This window comes from Salvelinus fontinalis, chromosome 33 (genome assembly GCF_029448725.1).
Source record: "Salvelinus fontinalis isolate EN_2023a chromosome 33, ASM2944872v1, whole genome shotgun sequence".
NCBI lineage: Eukaryota > Metazoa > Chordata > Actinopteri > Salmoniformes > Salmonidae > Salvelinus > Salvelinus fontinalis.
In genome coordinates, this window is record NC_074697.1 from 25,354,007 (window position 1) to 25,376,278 (window position 22,272).

The 22,272-nt window shown below is 43.7% G+C and overlaps 1 protein-coding gene across 9 annotated transcripts in view; it reads right to left on the reverse strand.

The window, feature by feature from the left end:
- LOC129831877 (kin of IRRE-like protein 3) overlaps positions 1-22,272 on the reverse strand; it is a 228,562-nt gene that overhangs the window by 15,505 nt on the left and 190,785 nt on the right. For all 9 annotated transcript variants that reach the window (XR_008755826.1, XM_055895418.1, XM_055895421.1 and 6 more), the window contains exons 6-10: positions 18,947-19,052; positions 5,654-5,802; positions 5,359-5,486; positions 4,635-4,761; positions 16-116 (exon numbers count right to left, since the gene is read on the reverse strand). Coding sequence is in view for 8 of the 9 variants with exons in the window: in XM_055895418.1 (XP_055751393.1) it covers positions 16-116; positions 4,635-4,761; positions 5,359-5,486; positions 5,654-5,802; positions 18,947-19,052 (611 nt within the window). In the remaining variant the exon portion in view is untranslated. The remainder of the gene's footprint in view (positions 1-15; positions 117-4,634; positions 4,762-5,358; positions 5,487-5,653; positions 5,803-18,946; positions 19,053-22,272) is intronic.

Consider the following 22,272-nt stretch of genomic DNA (forward strand, 5'->3'; position numbering starts at 1 on the left):
GTTGGTGATACTCACAATGCGGTCTGGAGGTGGAGTGCTCCGGATGAAGCATTTGATCTCTCCCTTCTCCCCGTGGAGAGCCTGATGTGTCTGGGTACTAGAGATGGTGGGTGGGCCTGTGGAGAGGGCACAAAGGAGAACATACCAACACTGTACCATGAAGGCCAATCACAAACCCACACATTACCACAATCAAACACTTCCAGATTCCTTTGGGTTAGATGTGTCACTACAGACCCTGGTTCAATTCCAGGCTGTATCACAACATTCCATTATTGGGAGTCCCATAGGGTGGCACACAATTGGCCCAGTGTTGTCTGGGTTTGGATTTGGCTGGGGTAGTCCATCATTGTAAATAAGAATTTGTTCTTAACTGAATTGACTAGTTAAATAATGGTTAAAAAATGCCATGTAATACTGATTCAATCAAGTTGTTCCGCAGTCAATTAAGCGGTATACCCCTAACAGCATTCTTTCTCACAGAAAACCCTACTTCCAATTTTCAGCCGACTCGGAATGCCGGCAGTAAACAACACTTTTGGACTTCTGGCACTGAGGATTGCATTGTGGTTTGATAGGAACATCTCATCTAACCTCCACAATATCACCAAGGGCATGTTAGGGCTGTATGAAGGGCATCCATGTGGGCCCAGCCTTCATTCTGAAAAGTTGATTTATGGTGCCCTTCATTTCTCCCACTAAGATAAGGGTCATGGTGGCGAGTGGAGAGGCATTTATATGGGCGTAATCATGATGGGAGAAATGTCATTGCGGAGAGATTACACTCCTCCCTGTGTCTCTGCACATTCAATTTAGCTCTCCAGAGTCTTGCACTTTGACCCGCAGCGATGCCATCAATTGGATAACCTCCAGTCCTCCCTCACAACAACAGAGGAAGCAGTCTATCAGCTTAAACAGCCATTAAAAACATTGAAAAAAACATTTCTAGTGATTTAAGAGGTTGAGGTACAGAGTAGTGGGGAAAGAACTTGATTAGTAAGAAGGTGAGCATCCTACCAACTCCCCTCCAACCCGTTTGCGTTCTCTCTGCCGATACATAATTGCAGTTTATTACCTCTCTTATTAAAAATAAATTAGCATTTTAATGAGATTCTGGCAGATGGTGTCTTGGTATGCTACTGCATGCAGGAGACTGGGAGCTAGGTTGCTGCTGCTGTGGAATGATTGCTGCAAACTAACAGCACTGCATTGAGCACTATGCCCCGACACCAATGTCTTAGTAGCCTATGGTGGACTGGCATGGGGGGTCCGGTCTGTGTGGACCTGTGCGGATTTGTCAGTGTGGTTGCATGCATAAGAATGTGTGTGCGTGGGAGTGCGTGGGTGTGTGTGGCTGGAATGGGCTCCTGTGGTAAACACACTTAGATCTATTCCTCCCGGGTTGCACAAGGCGAGCGCTGGTGACTCAGGAGAATCTGCTCTGTGGATCAGGGCTGCAAATGAGGAATATAATTAGATGGTTTTATCTCCCTGCCTCAGACTACTGGGGTGTGGTGGCTCCTCTAGAGGATAGGGAGGTGTGTGTGTGTGTGTGTGTGTGTGTGTGTGTGTGTGTGTGTGTGTGTGTGTGTGTGTGTGTGTGTGTGTGTGTGTGTGTGTGTGTGTGTGTGTGTGTGTGTGTGTGTGTGTGTGTGTGTGTGTGTGTGTGTGTGTGTGTGTGTGTGTGTGTGTGATCAGAGAGAGAGGGAGTTGGTGGGTGGTGTGAGTAGCACAACTACACTGCTCCAACTGTCAGTGGACACAGTCGATACGGTAGGAGACGTTTGTTTGGCGAGGCGGGGAGGCTATGGAGTGGGCCGCCTCACAATCTGAATCTTTGTTATCGTTTGTTCATCACCTTGTCGAGACTAGGCCTTGCATTTCCAAACAGAGTTGGAAGTATAGTCTGAGCTTTGAAAAGATGTGTCATTTTGTGCTTCCTTACAACAGCTCATTTCAAAGCACGTCAGAGCTGTGTTACTGTGTTACTCTGTCACATCCATTTGAATGGCATTTCTCTGCTGAATTATTCATTTGATCTGGTTTTTTAAATGTCTGTCTTGGCACTTGGAGAAGGAATTAAATGCTAATTTATTGAGCATATAAAGACTATGTCTGGGAGAGAAAAAAATGACTTCAACAACAAGATGCCTTGTGGGAGACTAAAAGGCTCATCGGGCCACTTTCTCCATTAATGTGTTAATGTGCTCCCTCTCCCTGGGCTGCCTGACATCTGATTAGACACACAGACAGACAGACATACAGGACAGTAACACACACCTACCAAGACATACACATGTGGAAATATGGACGGACTCATACCTCTATGAACCAACACTAATTCAAATATAATATGTATAATATATATGTTCTCTGATAGAGACATAAACACATGCACGCTACCAATCTCATGCATATATTCACACATATACCTACTACTTTTTCCCCCCTGTGTGCGTACAATGTATCAGGATGCATTGAACATACGATCAAAAGAACAAGCACAACACAATAACTTCACTCAAACAAATATTGAAGCTCAGACTGACTGTGTGAGGATGTTAAATGAGGGTGAGCAATATGTATCCATTAGTGACTTCAACATAAACGGCCTACCCTGCTAGCTGTTTGATTATAATTAAATTACACCAGTCCCCAGGGAAGGAGAGGATTCTCTTGTCTGTGTTTCTGCGCAGTGGGAGTCGTTGACATGCAATGGAGGAAAGAACATATTGACAAATTCTAAACACATGGATTTTAATTGTTTGGGTAAAATTATCCAGGCATAAGTGACGGGAAGCAAATAGCAAAACATCAAACACATACACACACACTCCCCCACACTGAGCATATACTCTTGAGTATTCCTCAGTCTTTCTGACACATGATCAAGACAGACTCCCAAAATGCACGGTCATCATTCATGACTTTCTCTCACTGTCAGAGCCAAATGGATCCTATTGGATGTCAAAGACTGCAGGTTGATGAGGGCTGAGGAGGATGAAGCTTCATTTGCCATAAAGACGATAACTTAAAAAAATCAAGCAGCAAACCGTCGGAGAGTCCTTTCCACCTGCTGCAACTTCAAAGACTCTGTTTGTACTTTGTCGGCTTGACAATCGGATTCACTGAGAGGACTTGGTAGGGTAGAAATGTGAACATTTTGACTGAAGACCCCTTCTGTGGTTTTCAGAAAGCATGGATTGAAATTATTCAAATGTAAAACAAATGATGTGGCTTTTTAAAGTCTGAGACAGATTCAGGCCGTGAGGCAAGAGAGGGAGAAGAACAGGAGAACATAACAAAATAAAAGAGAAGTCAAAGACCAATAAAGAAGTGGGTAACACTTGACTGAAGTCTACAGAGACCAAGTAAACATTTTCCGCTTTGTTATTTTTCACAATGAGTGTCCTATGAGTTCTGTTATCATATTGTCTGTATTAAAACAATGTATCTTCTCTTTGTATAGTGTTGCATACAGAAGTAATGCAATCCCCGTAGATAGTTGTACATAAAAGAAAGAACACATGAAATGGAAAAATAAACTTGAACAGATATTTTGTTTACTAGTCCAGACAGTAAAAAGGATGCTGGGATGAAGCAAAACTGTTAAGATGTTAATTAGGAATGACTTTGCTCCATACTAGTGGAGCTATGATCTTGAACAGAACTAGGCGATAGATAGAAAAGGGTCTCGCAGCACACACTAGTGGTTGCAATCCAATGCCGAAGGAGGCATTTTCATGCCATTCTCTTTTATGCACAGCTACTGTACAAGTTTGAAAAGAAGTAATGTTTGGTACTTGATGTATATTCAGTCCCAATCTAGCAACAACGCCACTAACGACAGACATTGTACGTTTGCGTTCAAGATATCCAATATATTGTTGAGGGCAATACCTCAGCTAAACATTCATCTCAACATCCTTTCTTCTATCTATCACCCCATGCAAACGGACGTGGTGAGAAAAAGTCCTTTAGAGAACGTGTCAATTCTGCCACTGAAGGCTGCTGCAACGCTAATGCGCGCTCTGTGAATACCAAGCGGTGTTAATGAAGTCATTTGTCTGAGAGTTACCGGGTCTCCCACCATTCCATTCCCCGACATTCATTAGTCAGTCACTGCCTGAAAACGCCAACCTCCCTCTCCTCAACTCCTTCAGAATCTAATCTGCATTAAAGCACATTTCCTGTCTTAAGGAACATATGGCTACATTCTGGATGTGCTAGCTATATTTATCCATCCATCCCTGTGTCTTTTTTAATAAGGACTGATGAAACATAATGGAAAATAAAGTGTAAGGAAATTAATTTTATCGCATCTGTTACTACGCTTGCAGTTTCAATAACGCTGTAGTCTACTACACTGTAGCAGAGATGTCTGCAGAGTTGAATTTGAACCCTTCTTCTATTGTACATACATTGAGAGATGGCCTCACCACAAATATTTATTCAGAGCTTAAAGACCTGGACAGACTGAGGCCCAAAAGCAAACTTTCTCCTTTCACTGTATTGTTGGAGAGTCCTTGGGGTGAAGATGTGTTTTCATGTGTAAACCAGTGACAAATTACTTTATTCTTAGCAGATGTGACCCCCAAACCTCCCAAAACATTCCTGACCTGCGTGACACTTACCGTTGACGGTGAGAGAAACCTCCTTCTCCCCGGCGCCGACACGCGGGACCACGGCACGGCACACATATTTCCCAGCATCTTCCTGCCTCACAGCCTTGAGTGTCAGGATGTTCTCATTGCTTAGTACCTGACACACAGAGGTTAAGGGTCACTGAATTAGCAGCATGAGGTCACCTTCACATTTGAGGCAGCACATAGCAACCCGTGCTCCTCTTAACGACTTAAAACTCTCTTCTATTATTAAAATCCAATTTGGGACCAGGCTCATATGAGAGAGGGGCGGTTTTGATCTCCAGGCTCTGATGGTTGACGTATACGGAGTTGAGGAATGAGCCTAGCTGGCAGATCAATTGCATGCTCCTATGCTCACCTCAACACATCTCCAGCCAGGATTCAGGGATCAGGGGCACTAACAAGCCCGAACCGCTAGCTGCCTCTGGATTTTTTGATTAATGAGACTTTGAAAAAAACTGATTTAAGCTCAAAGGGCACTGCTTGGTCACATGAATCCTGAATTACCTATAGTGTTAGATATTTTAGGTTTTCAAATAGAATAATTAATGAAGTTACTGCTGTGGCCAGCATGATATGAGGGTGGTTGTGGAAAATATATCACTATAAAGTAAATGACATTGAAAGCATTGGCTAACCTGATTGTTCCAATCTATAGTAGTCAAAACATATACAATAAATGGTGAAAGACATTGCATATGGGAATACATACCACTCCAGAGCCCCTCTTCATCCAGACGATGGTGAGGGAGGGGTTTCCCGTCCAGGCACAGTTAAACACAGCATCAGACCCCAGATCCACCTGTAAGGACTGGGGCTCTGCAGCCATGCGTGGACCAACTGCCAGAACACAGAGAGCCACCCAGTCAGCATCTAATCAATACACCACCAGCAGCACAACAGAATACTCTATTTACGGTCAGATACAGAATGTCTATAATCTAAATAGGATTCATAACGTTGGCTGGACATCACCACAGAAAGAGCAACACATTAGTAGCACTCACAGTAGACGTCGACGTTGCGGCTGATGTTGGTGCTGCCCAGAGGGTTGGTGACCTCACAGGAGACAGGCTCAGTGAAGAAGGAGTGGTCCACAATGACCTCATAAGTGTCCCCAGAGACCTCCTTGATCACGTTGCCTCCTTTGGCCCACCTGTAGTAAAGGGAAATACACAGAGAGAGAGAGAGAGCGAGAGAGAGGAGACCTTGCATGAGAGGGGTGATCTGATAAGAAACTGTTATTTGCAACTTGCTTCGACCTTAACATTGACCTATGGTCGCCTAGTTAATGGTGATCAGGAAATACTCTGCTGAGGGCACAGAATACCTGCAGTGGAAACACCATTATGAAGAATGGGTTGCTTCTGATTTATTATGTTTCAGTTCTGGTCATCAGTGAGGGAGGATGGCATTTGTCTGAAGGATGGGAGGATGAGGGGAGAAGAGGGTGGGATAAAACATTAAGACCATTTCTCTCTCTCCCTGTCAATGTCACATTGTTCTCTGAATAAATCATTCCTGTGCAGGTTGTCTGCTGGCTTCAGAATATTTTTGTGGCAGCCATTCATGCTGTGATGTCACTAGCGTCTCAGTGACTGGGGAGCAGACAGCACGTTTTTCATTACGACGAGCGGAGCAGAACAGAGCGCAGAGTGGCTTAGACAAACTAATCACAAAATGACAAATAGGTAGAGTCCCTCCTGAAGATGCAAGCTGACACGTACTGTATGGTAGAGTCCCCCCTGACGATGCCAGCTGACCGGTACTGTACGGTAGAGTCCCCCCTGACGATGCCAGCTGACACGTACTGTATGGTAGAGTCCCCCCTGACAATGCCAGCTGACACGTAATGTATGGTAGAGTCCCACCTGATGATGCCAGCTGACACCTACTGTATGGTAGAGTACCCCTGATGATGCCAGCTGACACGTACTGTATGGTAGAGTACCCCTGATGATGCCAGCTGACATGTACTGTATGGTAGAGTCCCCCCTGACGATGCCAGCTGACACGTAGTGGTGGTAGTGTCATGACGTTGCCCTCTTTGGGTACAGCGAGCACCATCCCCCCTCTCTCTCTTCCCCTACACCAAGCTCTGTTAGGCAGGTCATACATTCCGTGAGGAGTTCTCTCCTCAGGGCCAGAGTATAAGAGAGAGTGAGTTTTCATAGAGAGAACAAAGGAACTTCTTCTTCCAAGTTCCTCACAGAACTTGAGAACTGAACAATATTCATGTTCTGGAGAATGTATAAACGGTCGGTGAAGTAGCCAGCTACGAACTGGTCCGTTTTGTACAATTTTGTGAAACTCGTGAGAGACAATACAGCCACATTACCATAACCATGTTAATACAAGAGTCTCAGTTGTGAGGCTTGCATCTAATTGTTGTATAAAATGAATGAGTAAAGATGAAACTATTTGTGAAATTATGTAATGTGATTTTAAATTGTTTAATGAAGGAAACTCCAATTCCCTTTGGAGTTGAACTAAATTATTAGCCTGCCCCATGAGCACAGACATTGATCTGGTGTCATAGGACAGCCCCTTTCTCCTCTTCCGAATATAACCCTCACCTTGGGAATTTATCTTCAGACCAGCTTACCTCGATAACCACGAGAGAGCTAAGGTTTCAGACTAGTACCTCATCACAGAGGGAGTTAAGGTTTGAGTAGATTGCTGAATCTCTTAACCATACCACATGGTTAAACTCTGAGACTATCGATACCGACAGAATAAGAACAAATCTTTGATACAAATTACTAGTCTGCAACTAGGAATTCAGTACCATTGAATGCGAAGACCGACAACCGCCGAAACATCTATTCTATAACAACATTGCTGAATGTTACTCTGAACTATCCATTCTAACCACGGCAGAGAGAGAGAGAGTGTGGACAAACTCTCCAATACAAACAAACTTTCCAACAGAGATCACGACGACACACTGAGCGTAAATATATATATTGATTGCAAATATTCCCGAATGAGTGAACGTTCATGTGCAAAGGATTAGAATTTCAATTGTTATAATTATCAACTTTGTATTGTCTTTTATCTCAGTCGACCCCCACTTCCCTTTTGTCCACTTTTGTAAACCGCGATACCGGTTTATCCCATTAGGGAAACTCCACTATAATTTCCTTGTAACTATATCTACTGTTTGTTTGTTTATGCATTTCTGTGATTATTTAGTTAGTAAATAAGTGATTTAAGACAATTGATGTATGGATGATTCATAGTGAAGACTGGGTTTGTGCAGATAGCCAACAACTTACGATGTTTGGAAGGAGACTAATTTGAGGTAAAGAATAATTCATTAATTAGAAGACTAATTGATCAGATATTAAAATATCTGAAAGTTGTATTAGGAAAATGATAACTTTGTAATCTGAATATTTTCCTTGGTGCCCCAACCTTCTAGTTAATTACATTGACATGATTAAGTTAGTTTAATCACGTAATAATAATTACAGAGAATTTATTTGATAAAAATAAGTCTACAGTTTAATGATACCAAAGACACGACAGTAGAGTACCCACTGAATATGCCGGCTGACCCGAACTGTATGTTAGTCCCCCCTGACGATGCAGGCTGAAACGTACTGTACGGTAGAGTCCCCCCTGACGATGTCAGCTGACACATACTGTATGCACATAACGGCACCCGACGTTAATCAATTGACACAGGATTGGGCGAAGAACATCCGTTTGTGTTGGAGGCATCTGTCAGAGGGATGTTTTCTCTCAACTGCTGGGTTAATACTTTTCTTATGTCATCGCTTCTGTCTTGCTCAGCACGCCATACTGGATGGCTCCCTGTTGCTGTGGGAGACAGGGACCATTTATTAAAGCGAGCCAAAGCATGAGTGGATGTATGGGGCTTCTTCTCTGGAACATTTACAAGGTATTTTGGGACATACAACTCTATATTCTCCTAAACCTCTCACCTTACCCAGACAGAGATGTGTTTGCATGCTGATATGGGTGAAGATAACCTTTGAACTTCTAGCTGTCACAAAACATGGATTTATTTTCTCACCCAAGAGCACAGGGTGCACTGTGCAGTATTCCAGGGATCGGGATCTTGCAGTATTCCAGGGATAAGGGACTCATTTGTCATCCATGAGTGAAGCCTTGGTCTATGCTTGATAGGAGTAGTATAATTTAAATGAGAATAGACCTCATTCATTCAGCAAGTGAAGTGAAGCACCTTTCTAATTGGCTCCAGTTGATTTTCTCTGCTGCACATTGTGCTGTCGAGGAGACTATGTTTCCACACTGTAGGAGCTAGTTTTTCACTGTGTGAAAAATGAAGTCGCTGAGAGCACTGTCAGCTTAATATGCACAGGGACACCTGTGTTTCCAAAAATATATTTTTCAGGGCAGATGGGTATGCTTGGCTCATCTGTCTCTTCCTTACGTAATTGATCCAGGAGGAGAATGTGCTGGATTTGGGAAAAGGTATTATTACCGTTGCAGTAAGCTACACACAGCGTTTTGTAGGTATTGTCCCTCAAGAAAACAATTCTGTACACAAAATATATAATAAAAGATAATGATAATGACTATAATAATGATGATGATTGTTTCTAAATCTCACAATACACTGTCTATGAATATTAGACAAGAATTCACTAGACAATGTCAATAAATGCGCTGATGACGGCAGCGATCATCAATGCCCTCTGAATCTCAGTGTCGGATGATGAATGACTCTCCACAGGCTGTGACTGAGAGTGTATGGTCGCTAGAGTACTGGAGGAGTTACAGTGAGTGAAGCACAGAAGTTTGTCCAGCAGGTCTCTCCCAATTGCATTGTAAGGCTGCAAGGGCTGGGAGGTCCACAGTGCAGAGAGAGCAATGACAGAATGCTAGTGCCTGCAGGGAGTGTGAGGCTGCCAGGGCTGTGGGGTCCACAGTGCAGAGAGCAGAGACAGAATGCTAGTGTCTGCAGGGAGTGTGAGAGATCGGCTGGTGTGCTGGTCCCCATCCAAGAGAGTCTAAACATAGCCAGCTCTGCATCCATCAGACACCTGTATCTCCTCTGGGAGGGCAGAGTGGCCAGTTAGAACTTACTCAACAGCTCACTTACCACCAGGACCTATTCAGGGATTTAGGTCACACAATGAGGTGCAAGTCAGGTGTATGCCTCAGAGTGTTTGTGTGTGTGTGTGTGTGTGTGTGTGTGTGTGTGTGTGTGTGTGTGTGTGTGTGTGTGTGTGTGTGTGTGTGTGTGTGGCAATAACATTGAAATCAGTGTGTATCAGGAAAGAACAACCTTGTTCTCTCTCACTGATATGATTAAGGGGATAGCAATGGTCAATGAAATCAAATGAAACAGTTATCTATGTCATTAACATGTACAATCAATTATTAGTATTATCGGCATCGTTAAGTACACCACGGCACAGATTATGTTGCTCATTTGAAATTTCATAATGTTGAATATATCAAAATACTTATTTCAATGGAAAGTAGAGACTTTCATAACAATGCTTTGATCAAATCGCACCCTGATGTTTCTTGAATGAAATGTGTATATGAAATTAGACAGAAATGTCTCTTTGTTTGACATAATATGACAAAAGGCCCAATATTAGAAGGGACAACAAAAACATTGTCTATAGTTTCAAAACATTGTGAATGACATTTCAATATACTGTCTGCCATGAGGTAGGGGACATGAGCATAGATGATGTGACTGTCAGTTTGGTGCCTTGCAATTCAAATAAAACCAGGACGTCTGTTTGTCTGGCAATGAAATCACAGCATGGTAGAACATCACTGTTGCGGCTGCCTCGCGTAATGTATTGTTGTCTCTACCTTTTTGCCCTTTGTCCTTACGTCGGTGCCCAAGAATGTTATACCATGTATTGTGCTGCTGCCGCCATGTTGTGCTGATGCCATGTTGTATTGCTACCATGTTGTTGTCATGTTGTGTTGCTACCATTCTGTGTTGTCATGTGTTGCTGCCATGCTATGTTGTTGTTTTAGGTCTCTCTTTATGTAGTGTTGTGGTGTCTCTTGTCGTGATGTGTGTTTTGTCCTGTATTAATTTTTTTTATCCCAGCCCCTGTCCCTGCAGGAGGCTTTTTGCCTTTTGGTAGGCTGTCATTGTAAATAAGAATGTGTTCTTAACTGACTTGCCTAGTTAAATGAAGGTAAATATATATATATATACAGTACCAGTCAAAAGTTTGGACACGCCTACTCATTCAAGAGTTTTTCTTTATTTTGACTATTTTCTACATTGTAGAATAATGGTGAAGACATCAAAACTAAATAACTCATATGGAATCATGCAGTAAGCAAAAAAGTATTCAAATATCTAAATATATTTTATATTTGAGATTCTTCAAAGTAGCCACCCTTTGCCTTGATGACAGCTTGGCACACTCTTGGCATTCTATCAACCAGCTTCATTACATTGTCACCTGGAATGCATTTCAATTAACAGGTGTGCCTCTTTAAAAGTTAATTTGTGGAATTTCAATCCTTCTTAATGCGTTTGAGCTAATCTGTTGTGTTGTGACAAGGTAGGGGTGGTATACAGAAGATTGCCCTGTTTGGTAAAATACAAAATCCATATTGAGGCAAGAACAGCTCAAATAAGAAAAGAGAAACAACAGTCCACCATTACTTTAAGACATGAAGGTCAGTTAATCCGGAACATTTCAGGGACTTTGGAAGTTTTTTCAAGTGCAGTCACAAAAACCATCAAGCACTATGATGAAACTGGCTATCATGAGGACCGCTACAGGAAAGGTAGACCTAGAGTTACCTCTGCTGCAGAGGATAAGTTTGTTAGAGTTACCAGCCTCAGAAATTGCAGCCCAAATAAATGCTTCACAGGGTTCAAGTAACAGACACTTCTCAACATCAACTGATCAGAGGAGACTGCATGAATCAGGCCTTCATGGTCAAAATGCTACAAAGAAACCAATACTAAAGGACACCAATAAGAAGAAGAGACTTGCTTGGGCCAAGAAACACGAGCAATGGATATTAGACTGATGAAAATCTGTCCTTTGGTCTGATGAGCCCAAATTTGCGATTTATGGTTCCAACGGCCGTGTCTTTGTGAGATGCTGAGTAGGTGAACGGATGATCTCCGCGTGTGTGGTTCCCACCGTGAAGCATGGAGGAGGAGGTGTGATGGTGTGTGTTTGCTTTGCTGGTGACACTGTCTATGATTTATTTTGAATTCAAGGCACACTTAACCAGCATGGCTACAACAGCATTCTGCAGCGATACACCATCCCATCTGGTTTGCGCTTAGTGGGAATATCATTTGTTTTTCAACAGGACAATGACCCAACACACCTCCAGGCTTTTTTAAGGCTTTTTGACCAAGAATAATGGTGATGTAGTGCTGCATCAGATGACCTGGCCTCCACAATCACCTGACCTCAACCCAATTGAGATGGTTTGGTATGAGTTGGACCGCAGAGTGAAGGAAAAGCATCCAACAAGTGCTCAGCATATTTGGAAACTCTTTCAAGACTGTTGGAAAAGCATTCCAGGTGAAGCTGGTTGAGAGAATGCCAAGAGTGTGCAAAGCTGTCATCAAGGCAAAGGGTGGCTACTTTGAAGAATATAAAATATATTTTGATTTGTTTAACACTTTTTTTGTTTACTACATGATTCCGTATGTGTTATTTCAGAGTTTTAATGTCTTCACTATTATTCTAAAATGTAGAAAAAAGTAAAAATATAGAAAAACTCTTGAATGAGTTGGTGTATCCAATCTTTTGACTGGTACTGTATATACATTTTTAAAACATTACTGGCATTAGTGGCATGGCACCAGTCAAGATATTGTGTACAGCCAAAGTGTTTATGCCAGTAGTGCAGACAAGATGGATTTAATTGGCTTTGCCTGTTGATTTGTTTTTTTTTTCTCTCTCGCTGTCCTCCTCGTCGACTGGATGCACTGGGTGGCACAAAGCCAGTCACAGGGGAAAACAAACAGTGGCGTTGCCCACAGACAACGTGACGGAAAATGCCCTGATGTAAAACTTCTTCATTAGCCACCTCAGAGACACAGACGAGGAAAAGGTAGATGATAGAACTGACAAAAAATCTAGAAACTAGCAACAACATCATAATTGTTAAACTGGGGAGAGAATTGGTGATGGTGTTTGCTGGGTGTGGAGAGGGATGTGTTTGTTGTCGCGTGGTAGAATGCGCAGACGAGGGACCTGAAACTCCTCTTCTGTCATGTCCCTCTCTGGAGCTCCTCTGCTTTGAGTAGTGAAAAAAAAGCTTTGTATATTTTTCACCATGGCGTTGAATATGATGTATTGTGGTTGCCCCTCCTGCTTCCATTAGGTAATGAAGATTCCATAACAGCTCTATAGTTTTACGATTCCTCTATTCACACCAACACACTCAGATCAAAACACAAACTTACTTCCAACAGTACTTAATGTCCTCCCGGGTGGTGCAGTGGTCTAGGGCACTGCATCGCAGTGCTAGCTGCACCACCAGAGTCTCTGGGTTCATGCCCAGGTTGGGCTGGGTTCGTGCCCAGGCTCTGTCGCAACCGGGAGGTCCGTGGGGCGACGCACAATTGGCATAGCGTCGTCCGGGTTAGGGAGGGTTTGGCCGGTAGGGATATCCTTGTCTCAGTATGTAAAATGTAATAAAAAAAAATGTATGCACTCTACTGTAAGTCGCTCTGGATAAGAGCGTCTGCTAAATGACTAAAATGTAAATGTAAATGTACTTCCCTCCATATCTAGAATATGCAGAGTCGCCAGAAAACATTAACATCCGGTTTTCAGAGATACAGTATTTTAAACCTTACTTCCATTTCCCTGAAAAATATAAATGGGAACTCCGCTCAGGCGTCTTTCTATGCCTGCTACGTTAGTCACTCCCTATACTCTACTCAGCACTATCCCTGAGACACATGTTCTCCCCCCAGGAGTTAGAGTTCTGGCTCTGCCTGAGAGATATCTGTCTCAGGGATAGTGCATTCCATTCGCTTTTGTAAGTAAGATTCCTAGACCGGCCAATCACAGCAGATCATAGAGAATAGAAATCACCATGTCATTGACTCCTCCTCTGCTACCTTGGCTCTGTCTGTGTGAAAGTGCTTATTGAAGTGGAGAATGGGATGGCAGAGTGGCGGGCTGGGGAGATTGGCAGAGAGGCCATCACTCTAAGGCCTGCCCTGTCCTTGTTCCATATCTGATCTCCAGAGACAGGGTGTATTAGAGCTGACTAACGGCCACACCACACCGCTAGCTCCCTGCTCTGCACTGCTGTAACTCTCTCTGGGGGACAAGGGGGGTTCTCCTCAGTCAACTCCCCAGTGGAGAGCTCTCCCTGGAGACCGAAAGAGTCCAACACTCCCCCATGTGGACTGAGGCAGAGTAGAGATAAAATAACCTATTGTTCTTTATGAGAACATGTGCTAAAAGGAATCAGAAATGAATCTGCACTGTTGCATATTAGAAAAAGGTTATATATTTCACAGTCCTGTGAACAGAAGTGAAGTGTGTGTTCAGATGCAAATGACTCAAGTCAAAGTGGTATTGGATCCTAACACTAGTGAAACCCTTCTAGAGAGTGCCTATTCCAGCCTGAAGTTCTGCCCCTCTCCTTCTTTCAATCCATTCTCCCATGGTTTCCCATGTCAAAGGAAAAGTCATCTCGATGTAGACATGTCAGCGGAACATTGATCTGGGTCCCACTACAATAGAGACTGATTTCCACAGTGATGGTAGCAGAAGACCTGCCTTTGTGTATAGCTGTACAGTCAAACACAAGTCATGTTTGCTTTGATATCTGTTTTTTTTAAGGCCAGAATCCATCAAATGAATGTCTCTGTTTTGCCACCTGTGAGTGTGTTGTAGATCCATTTCATTTCCCAATACAGCTTCAGACTCAGTGTCGGCCAGGTAATTCCCTTCGCTATTGATTTTGTTCCACTTATTCTTCCCTTGGTTTTAAAACCCACACAGAAAAGCATGTCTTGACAAATCACCTTGGCATTACACCTCTTCAAGGACTAAGTGAGATTTCATGAGAGTAAATAACTTCTATTTCATGTTTCTTGTGAGAATTGAAAAACTCAGTGCTCCAAATCAAGTCTCTCAATGTGTGCTTGCAGTTGACAGGCAGAATCCAAAAAGGATTGCGGAAAAGAATAAGACATGGGTTCAGCATAGATTCAGAAGATCAACCCACTCCTTCCACACAAATGTCCACTAGCACACCTTCAGTACTCTGACTCACATGTCGCCCTTTTAACATGAGACCTTGTAACCTTGACAACCTCATCAGCTACAACACAATACCAGCTGTTCTCACACTCACCGTAGTGTATATTTTTTCAGGGTATATAGACAACGTTACCTCAAAACAAAAGCCATGCAAGTCAATGCATTCATTAGCCTCTAAGTACATGACTGGGAAGTCATTTCAACAGACATTTGTCATTACATTTTCCTCGGTATAGCTCTCTGTGAATATGTTCCAAATCGACGAGAGGTTTAATAGTGTCATGGCATCATAAGAATTCTCTGACAGTGGTTAATACCATCAACACTGAGGTGTTGCTATAAGCAACATCTATCAAAGAGGACCTTTGTATATCATGTGAAGTTTGTTTCAGTGTTTTTCTTTCTCATTACGGGTCATTGCATAATGCAGGATGTCTGGCCCACAAATAATTTGCTATGATACATTTCTCATTTAGAGACTACTAATGAATTTCCAGACAGCATGTTCAAAGTCTTCTCAAGGAACCAAGTTCAGAGTGAAAATAATCTGATATAGACACTCATGAGAGAGGGTGGAGACAGACAGACAGATAATAGTTGTGCATGTACAGTATAAGTAGAGTTGAAGTCGGAAGTTTACATACACTTAGGTTGGAGTCATTAAAAATTGTTTTACAACCACTCCACAAATGTCTTGTTAACAAACTATAGTTTTGGCAAGTCGGTTAGGACATCTACTTTGCGCATGATGCAAGTAATTTTCCAACAATTGTTTACAGACAGATTATTACACTTATAACTCACTGTATCACAATTCCAGTGGGTCAGAAGTTTACATACACTAAATTGACTGTGCCTTGACAGCTTTCAAAATTCCAGAAAACGATGTCTTGGCTTTAGAAGCTTCTGATTCAACCTTGGGAGCAATTTCCGTACACCTGAAGGTATCACGTTCATCTGTACAAACAATAGTAGGCAAGTATAAACACCATGGGACCACGCAGTCGTCATACCGCTCAGGAAGGAGACGCTTTCTGTCTACTTGAGATGAACGTACTTTGGTGCGAAAAGTGCAAATCAATCCCAGAACAACAGCAAAGGACCTTGTGAAGATGCTGGAGGAAACAGGTACAAAAGTATCTATATCCACAGTTTAACAAGTCCTATATCGACATAGGCCGCTCAGCAAGGAAGAAGCCACTGCTCCAAAACCGCCATAAAAAAGCCAGACTACGGTTTGCAACTGCACATGGGGACAAAGATCGTACTTTTTGGAGCAACTTTTTTGGATCGTACTTTTTGGAGCAAAAAAACATAGAACTGTTTGGCCATAATGACCATTATTATGTTTGGAGGAAAAATGGGGAGGCTTGCAAGCCGAAGAACACAATCACACTTCCAAAGTTGTGGCAAAATGGCTTAAGGACAACAAAGTCAAGGTATTGCAGTGGCCATTACAAAGCCCTGATCTCAATCCTATAGAAAATGTGTGGGCAGAACTGAAAAAGCAAGTGTGCCTACAAACCTGACTCAGTTACACCAGCTCTGTCAGGAGGAATGGGCCAAAATTCATCCAAATTATTGTGGGAAGCTTGTGTAAGGCTACCTGAAACGTTTGTCCCAAGTTAAACAATTTAAAGGCAATTCTACCAAATTCTAATTGAGTGTATGTAAACTCCTGACCCACTGGGAATGTGATGAAAGAAATTAAAGCTGAAATAAATCATTCTCTCTACTACTAATATTCTGACTGTCACAGCCATTGGAAAAAGAGGACCAAGGTGCAGCGTGGTGAGGGTACATACTTTAATAGTAGATGTCGCCAACAAAACAAACAATACCACGCTGTGTGCCCTAAACAAAGGGCTATGTGCCCTAAACAACGTTAACTTCCCGTAAACACAGGTGTAAAAAAGAGCTACCTAAGTATGGTTCTCAATCAGAGACAATGATAGACAGCTGTCCCTGATTGAGAACCATACCCGGCCAAAACATAGAATGCTCAACCCCAACTCACGCCCTGACCAAACCAAAATAGAGACATAAAAAAGGATCTCTAAGATCAGGGAGTGACAGTAAACCCCCCCCCCCCAAAGCCCAAAGGTGCGGACTCCGTCCGCAAAACTTAAACCTATAGGGGAGGGTCTGGGTGGGCATCTATCCGCGGCGCGGGCTCAGGTGCGGGACACAGACCCCGCTCCACCGCGGCTCACCCCACTTTGGTGGCACCTCTGGTGCGGGGACTCTCGCCGCCAACCCCAGACTGGGGACCCTCGTTGCGAGCCACCGGACTGGGCACCCTCGTTGCGGGCCCCGGACTGGACACCCTCGTTGCGGACTGGGCACCCTCGTTGCGGGCTTCCCCGAACTGGGAACCCTCGTTGCGGGCTCCGGACTGGAGACCGTCGCTGGAGGCTCCGGACTGGGGACCGTCGCTGGAGGCTCCGGACTGAAAACCGTCGCTGGAGACTCCGGACTGGCCCGTGGAGCAGGCACCGGACTCACCAGCCTGGGGAGACCTGCTGGAGGCCTGGTCCGTGGAGGAGGCACAGGATGAACCAGGCTGGGGAGACTTACTGGAGGCCTGGTCCTTGGAGGAGGCACAGGATGAACCGGGCTGTGGGGGAGCACTGGAGATCTGGTGCGTAGCCTTGGCACCACTCCTCCAGGCTGAATGCCCACTCTAGCCCGGCACCTCCAGAGCGCAGGCACAGGTCGAACCGGGCTGTAGGGGAGCAATGGAGCTCTGGTGCTTAGCACTTACACCGCTCCTGTCACGCCCTGGCCTTAGTTATCTTTGTTTTCTTTATTATTTTAGTTAGGTCAGGGTGTGACATGGGGGATGTTTGTGTGTTTTTGTCTCGTCTAGGGTGTTTGTATTGTCTAGGGGGTGTTTGTAGAGTTCATGGGGTTGTGTTCATTGTAGGTGTTTATGTAAGTCTATGGTTGCCTAGATTGGTTCTCAATTAGAGACAGCTGTCTATCGTTGTTTCTGATTGGGAGCCATATTTAGGCAGCCATAGTCATTAGGTAGGTTGTGGGTGATTGTCTATGTGTAAGTTGCCAGTGTCTGCACTTATTTGTTTTGTATAGCTTCATGGTCATCGGTTTGTTGTTTTGGTTCAGTGTTCTTCAGTACGTCGCTTAAATAAATAGATTATGTATTCACTTCACGCTGCGCCTTGGTCCTCTTCTCTTTCACGTTACGACGATCGTGACAGCTCCTCTTGGCTGCATGCCCACTTTACCCCGGCACGTGCAGGGAGCTGGAACAGGCCGCACTGGGTTTTACTGGGGAAACTGGGGAGACTCACCGGGCTGTGGAGGCGCACTGGAGGTCTGGAGTGCCAAGCTGGCACAAGACGTGCAGGGCTGGGGAGGCGCACAGGAGGCTTAGTGTGTGGGGCTGGCACAGTCTTCACCAGACGGCTAGCACGCACCTCAGGACGAGTATGGAGAGCTGACTCAGGTGACATCAAACCGAGGACACGCTCCGTAGGGCGAATGTCGTGCCTCATGCACCAACACAGCAGCTCTCTCATAGCTCTCTCCTCCAATCTCCCCATCAACTCCTTCACTGTCTCTGCTTCACTACCTTCGCTCCCCTCCAAGTTCACCCTGACTGGCTCTGGTTCCATCCTCGGCTCCACCGACCGTCGCGTGTGCCCCCCCAAAAAATGTTTGGGGCTGCCTCTCCTGGCCACGCTGCTTGGTCCTTTGTTGGTGGGAAGTTCTGTCACGGCCGTTGGAAAAAGAGGACCAAGGTGCAGCGTGGTGAGCGTACACACTTTTAATAGTAGATGTCGCCAACAAAACAATAAACAATACCAAAACAAACCGTGAAGCTCAAAGGCTATGTGCCCTAAATAAAGTTAACTTCCCACAAACACAGGTGGAAAAAAGAGCTACCTAAGTATGGTTCTCAATCAGAGACAACGATAGACAGCTGTCCCTGATTGAGAACCATACCCGGCCAAAACATTTCATGAATTGTGAAAAACTGAGTTTAAATGTATTTGGCTAAGGTGTATGTAAACTTCTAACTTCAACTGTAGGTCATCTCACCTGTACAGTGTGACGGGTGGGTTAGCCTTGGCTGAGCAGTGGAACTTGACCAGGTTTCCTTCCAGAATGGGCTGAGGCTCCACTGACAGATTGACAAGTGGTAAATCTGAATGGACACACACCAGAGACAGACAACCAATTAGAAAAGACCACCGTAACAGACTTACAGTAATCTAGGCCGGTTGCAGAAACTTGCTTGCCATTTTAATTTAACATAGACCAGCATATTTCCCCGACAGTAACTTGTGTTGTGATATATTTTCACAGGTATTAAAATACACTACCTATACTTTTTTTCTTATTCATTAGACATTAAAGAGCAGAAAAACACAGGAAATCAAAGCAAATAGTGCAACTCTTGATAATGAGTTTTTCAGTAATTGGCGATTTGAAAATAAGGATTAATAGAAACAGTGATTTGCCTGCTAAGCACTCCATTATAATTACAAAAATGAATAAACACTGACACACAATTAAAACTGCTCTTAAAATAGCAAATACATAGATTATGTAAATCCAATAAACAGCAATTACATGTATCTAAATGACAAAGGTATAGCATTCTTTTTGAAGATACGTTTTAATCGCTTTTCATCTCTGAAGGCAAATGGTTAATCCTCCACTTTGGTCCTCCTTTATGTTCAGATTAAACATTTCAAATAAGGCAAGCTATTTTTCAATGAAGTCCAGCATTGATGAAAGGGCCATTGGTATAGCCAGTAAAGTATGTAAAGGGTTTGGAGGGACAAAAAGCCTCATCAAACACTGTCAGTCTGAGTGATAAAAAAACAATGGTCTTTCAGTATAAGCCCCATCTCTGAACATCATGGGGCGACTCAAAGGTTGTCTGATATCACTAATGGAACACGGCAGCAACGAGCATGGCCTCTCTTGCAATTCTCTACGTCCGCTGCTTCATTCCAAATGGACTACTGCCTTTTAACGTCTACTGTGGCAACTGTCCAAGCCGTGTGGCCGTGTCCATATCTAGTTTATGTAGATTGCTTTTAATTCAATCAAGTCCTTGATTCAACTTTGCTTGATGAAATCTAACTCTGCTGGGAAAGAGGTTGGCATGGAAGCTAGAGGGAAGCTTTCTCTGAGTGCATATCCATAAATTATATGACTAATCATACATACATTCAGTGGGTTAAAAAATTATTGACACCCTTGATGAAAATGACCAATAATGACTGTATAAAATAAATAATTCAAATACGGAGCTCTATTGTTTGCCAATGAAATTGGGAAATTATATTATTTTAAACATAGAATTGCTCAGAGAAAGAGATTTTGTTTAACAAGGAATATTTGTTTTCTCAAAAAGGTAGAGGTCAAATTTATTGACACCCCTAAAGAGTTCAGTATTTGGTCCCATGTTCATACTGTAGCATACGTTGTGCCCAATAGAAAATGAATGTTATATAAGGTATTGGGTCATTTTGGAGACAGATTTATTGTATATGAGAACAGAATATGTTTCTAAACACTTCTACATTAATGTGGATGCTACCCTGACTACAGATAATCCTCAATGAATTGTGAATAATGATGAGTGAGAAAGTTAGAGGGTCAAAGAGCACACCCCCAAAGCATGCTAACCTGATCTTTGACCTTGTGTAACTTTCTCACTCAACATTATTCACGATACATAAAGTCAACTTTTGGCTACTTTATTATTATTTTTTTATCTGCAAAATGATGATTGCAGTTGCCACGGCAGGATGTTGTTTCCAATGATAGGTTTGGCTTGACCCTACAGCCTACAGACGAATACATGAATGAGGAATGATAGATATGTGTAGCAAGATGCTACAACATCATTATTTCAAACTGGAAAGGTCCAAAGACTCTCCAGACCTTAGACCTCCCTAGCATTAAACTTTGAGAAAGTAGAATAATTACACATCTGTCGTTATGTAATTTGGAGAGCCTTAGGCACATCAGCAAAGTAGCATAAATGGCAGCTGATTTATCATGGAGAGAAATAGGGAGATCCCAGGGGTTAGAGTGAGTTTGGTGCAGGTGCAGCAAACATCTATTTGGATGGTGTCCTATCTCCATGTGCTATTACACTAATGTAACATCCAGGGGCCCAGTTGTTTGGATTCAGCAGTTACAGGGTCGTGGGCTGTGGGCACAGCCACTAGCAGAGGGAACACTTAGGCTGCTGTTGCTCAGCCCAATCCACCCAGTGTTGTAAGAAGAAGATTACATTTCAGTCATTTAGTAGACACTCTTAGCCTACATTTTCCTTACTGGTCCCCCATTGAAATCAAACCCAAGACCCTGACATTGCAAGCGTCATGCTCTACCAACTGAGCCACACAGGACCTGGATGGGGACCTGGATGCATGTGTGATGATGTGTGTGTGTTTCTGTGTGTGTGTGTGTGTGTGTGTGTTCATGCGCGCAAGTGTGCATACATCCCTGTGTGTGTGTGTGTGTGTGTGTGTGTGTGTGTGTGTGTGTGTGTGTGTGTGTGTGTGTGTGTGTGTGTGTGTGTGTGTGTGTGTGTGTGTGTGTGTGTGTGTGGGCATGGAGGGGAAATACACTGTGCAGCTGCTCTAGGCAAGCTCAGCTGCCACCGCACCCCAGAGGGAGGGTGGTCCAGGTGCCATGCTTACCCCTCATCTACTCCCTTGACTTTTTGGGACACTATGCCCCCTTACAAACACACAACAACCCACACACCCGTGCCAGGTCTCCTGCAGGCCAATGAAGGTAGGAACAACATGCTGGATCCTGGAAGACCAGCTAATTGGGTGGACAAAGTGGCAGGCAGAGGGAACTGCAGAGAGGCAGAATGGCAGATGTAGAGGTGGTGGCAGTCTACCCTGCTACTTTTGCTTTGTGGTGGGAGCTTTTCCATGGGCCTACTACCTTGCCAACATTATCCTTATAGCATGCTTGGACTCTGTAATACCAAACTAAAAATGTTCAGCTGCTAGTGAGGTCTGAGGGCAACTTGGCCCAATGCTGTCAATTTTATTACTGATTGGGAGTTCTTTCAAGTCAATCATCCTGTGACCCTCCCTGAATGAGAGAAGCACCCGAGTGTCTCTCGCTTATGAGACGTTGAGGCATAATGCCATTATGTCTTTTGTAAGTGAATAAGACGAGCGACTTGGCTCTTCTGCTTGGATAGCTCTGTCCTTGGAGAACAGGGGGAAGGGAGTGACGGCCGCCAAAACGCCCGATGAGAGGGACTCTGGGATGGGATCTCTGGATGCCAATTTGCCGCCCCCTGACCCTCATGCAGACAGACACAGCCACTTAATAAAGAAGTCTGTTTGTCACTTTGATGTATAAATGCATGAGTGGGA